Source organism: Carlito syrichta, unplaced genomic scaffold, assembly GCF_000164805.1.
Source record: "Carlito syrichta isolate Samal-C Ts95f unplaced genomic scaffold, Tarsius_syrichta-2.0.1 Scaffold303638, whole genome shotgun sequence".
NCBI classification, from domain to species: Eukaryota; Metazoa; Chordata; class Mammalia; order Primates; family Tarsiidae; genus Carlito; species Carlito syrichta.
This window is the reverse complement of record NW_007247734.1, coordinates 234,304-235,947: the sequence shown is the minus strand read 5'-3', so window position 1 is coordinate 235,947 and position 1,644 is coordinate 234,304. Positions and strand designations below refer to the sequence as shown.

General features: G+C 54.9%; 1 protein-coding gene across 1 annotated transcript; it reads left to right on the top strand.

Annotated features, from left to right (window-relative positions):
• Positions 1-605: 605 nt before the first annotated feature.
• OTUD6A (OTU deubiquitinase 6A) lies at positions 606-1,481 on the top strand. The gene has a single exon (XM_008058825.1). The coding sequence runs from the start codon at positions 606-608 to the stop codon at positions 1,479-1,481; it is 876 nt and encodes a 291-aa protein (XP_008057016.1).
• Positions 1,482-1,644: the final 163 nt, after the last annotated feature.

Genomic DNA, 1,644 nt, shown 5'->3' with positions numbered 1-1,644 from the left:
CTTAACACTGAGACGGGACAGAGTGGATCTGAGGAGTAAATTGAAAGGAGTGTGCGTTTCCAGGAACATAAGGAAACGTCTTTGTTCTAATGCACAAAGATTAAGGGTTCACTGGTCAAAGGACCTGAAAAACTGAAGCAAGTCACACAGCCCCCTAAAACACTAGGGGTAATGCCAAGTTCAGGTTCAGAGCACATTCAGCTGATGGTGTAGTATTTGTCATGTGGTTATCAACCATGGCCTGTGTCCGAACTTGGAAATGAAGTTGGCAGTGAGAGTCAAGCGGCTACTGCACACCTTGTTTGGAAAGCAGAATCTTACCGGCAATATTAGCACCTAGCTAAAACCGGAAGCACCCGTTGCCACGGGGTCTAACGAGGACATAGTTAGGGTCTCCCAACAGCCAATCCTAGTGCCAGGCGTGTTTGGGGGCGGAGCCACGGGGAGGCAGTGACCAATGGCAGAGAGGGCTGTGGATAGGGTGGGTGGGGACAACCGGCAGGTGAGGCAGATAGAAAACAGCGGTTAGAGCGGGCTGGGGACTTGTAGCTTGTTATGTACTTGAGCCGCCACAAAACTTCGATTCCTGACTGTCATTAAACATCATGGAGGATCCGCAAAGTGAGCATCAGCGGATGTTACGACGCCACCATCGCGAGAAAAAGGAGCTACAGACCCAAATCCAGGCCATGAAGAGCTCGGTCCCTAAGAGCGACAAGGAAAAAAGAAAGCAGTTGCTCCTAGATGTGGCCCGCCTCGAGGCCGAGATGAAGCAGAAGCACCAGCAGGAGATGGAGAAGTTCCAAGAGAGGTTCCCTAACAACAGTAGCCTCGATTCTGTCACAGAAGATATGGCCAAGATGAATCTCGAGAACCAGCCTCCCCGCCTCTCGAAGGCACAGAGAAGGCGAGAAAGGAGGGCAGTCAGAGAGAGGGAGCGCCAGGAGAGGGTCGCTGAGGTCGAGAGAGAACTCCTGGCCACCTTCCGACGCGAGGAGGAGGAGAAAATTGCGGCCATCCTGGGGGCCAGGAATCTGGAGATGAAAGCTATTCCGGTGGACTGCCACTGCATGTACCGCGCCATCCAAGACCAGCTGGTGTTTTCTGTGACCGTGGAAAACCTGCGTTGCCACACCGGCAACTACATGCAGAAGCACATCAACGACTTCCTGCCCTTCTTTATTGACCCCGAAACCGGTAACGCCTACAGCCGCGACGACTTCATGAGGTACTGCGACGACGTCGTGCGCAGCGAGTTGTGGGGAGGCCAGCTCGAGCTGAGGGCCCTGACGCATGTCCTGCAGACCCCCATCGAGGTGATCCAGGCCGATGCTCCCGTCCTCGTTATCGGGGAGGAGTACTTCAAGAAGCCACTCACCCTAGTCTACCTGCACTATGCCTGCGACCTCGGGGAGCACTACAACTCTGTGAAGCCGCTGGAGGCCGGCGCCATCGGGGGTGCGGCTCCACTCCTCTCCTAGGCCGGATGACGCCACAGAGCGCTGCCGTCGTGGTCGCCGTCGCCTCGCCGCTGTCACCACATCTCAGTAGGCTCAGTTTTTTTTTTTTCCATTTGGTTTTCTCTTACTTCATTTTTCTCAAAATTCATCAGTCCCTCCTCCCCCCCCCCCCCCCGCCTCGGTT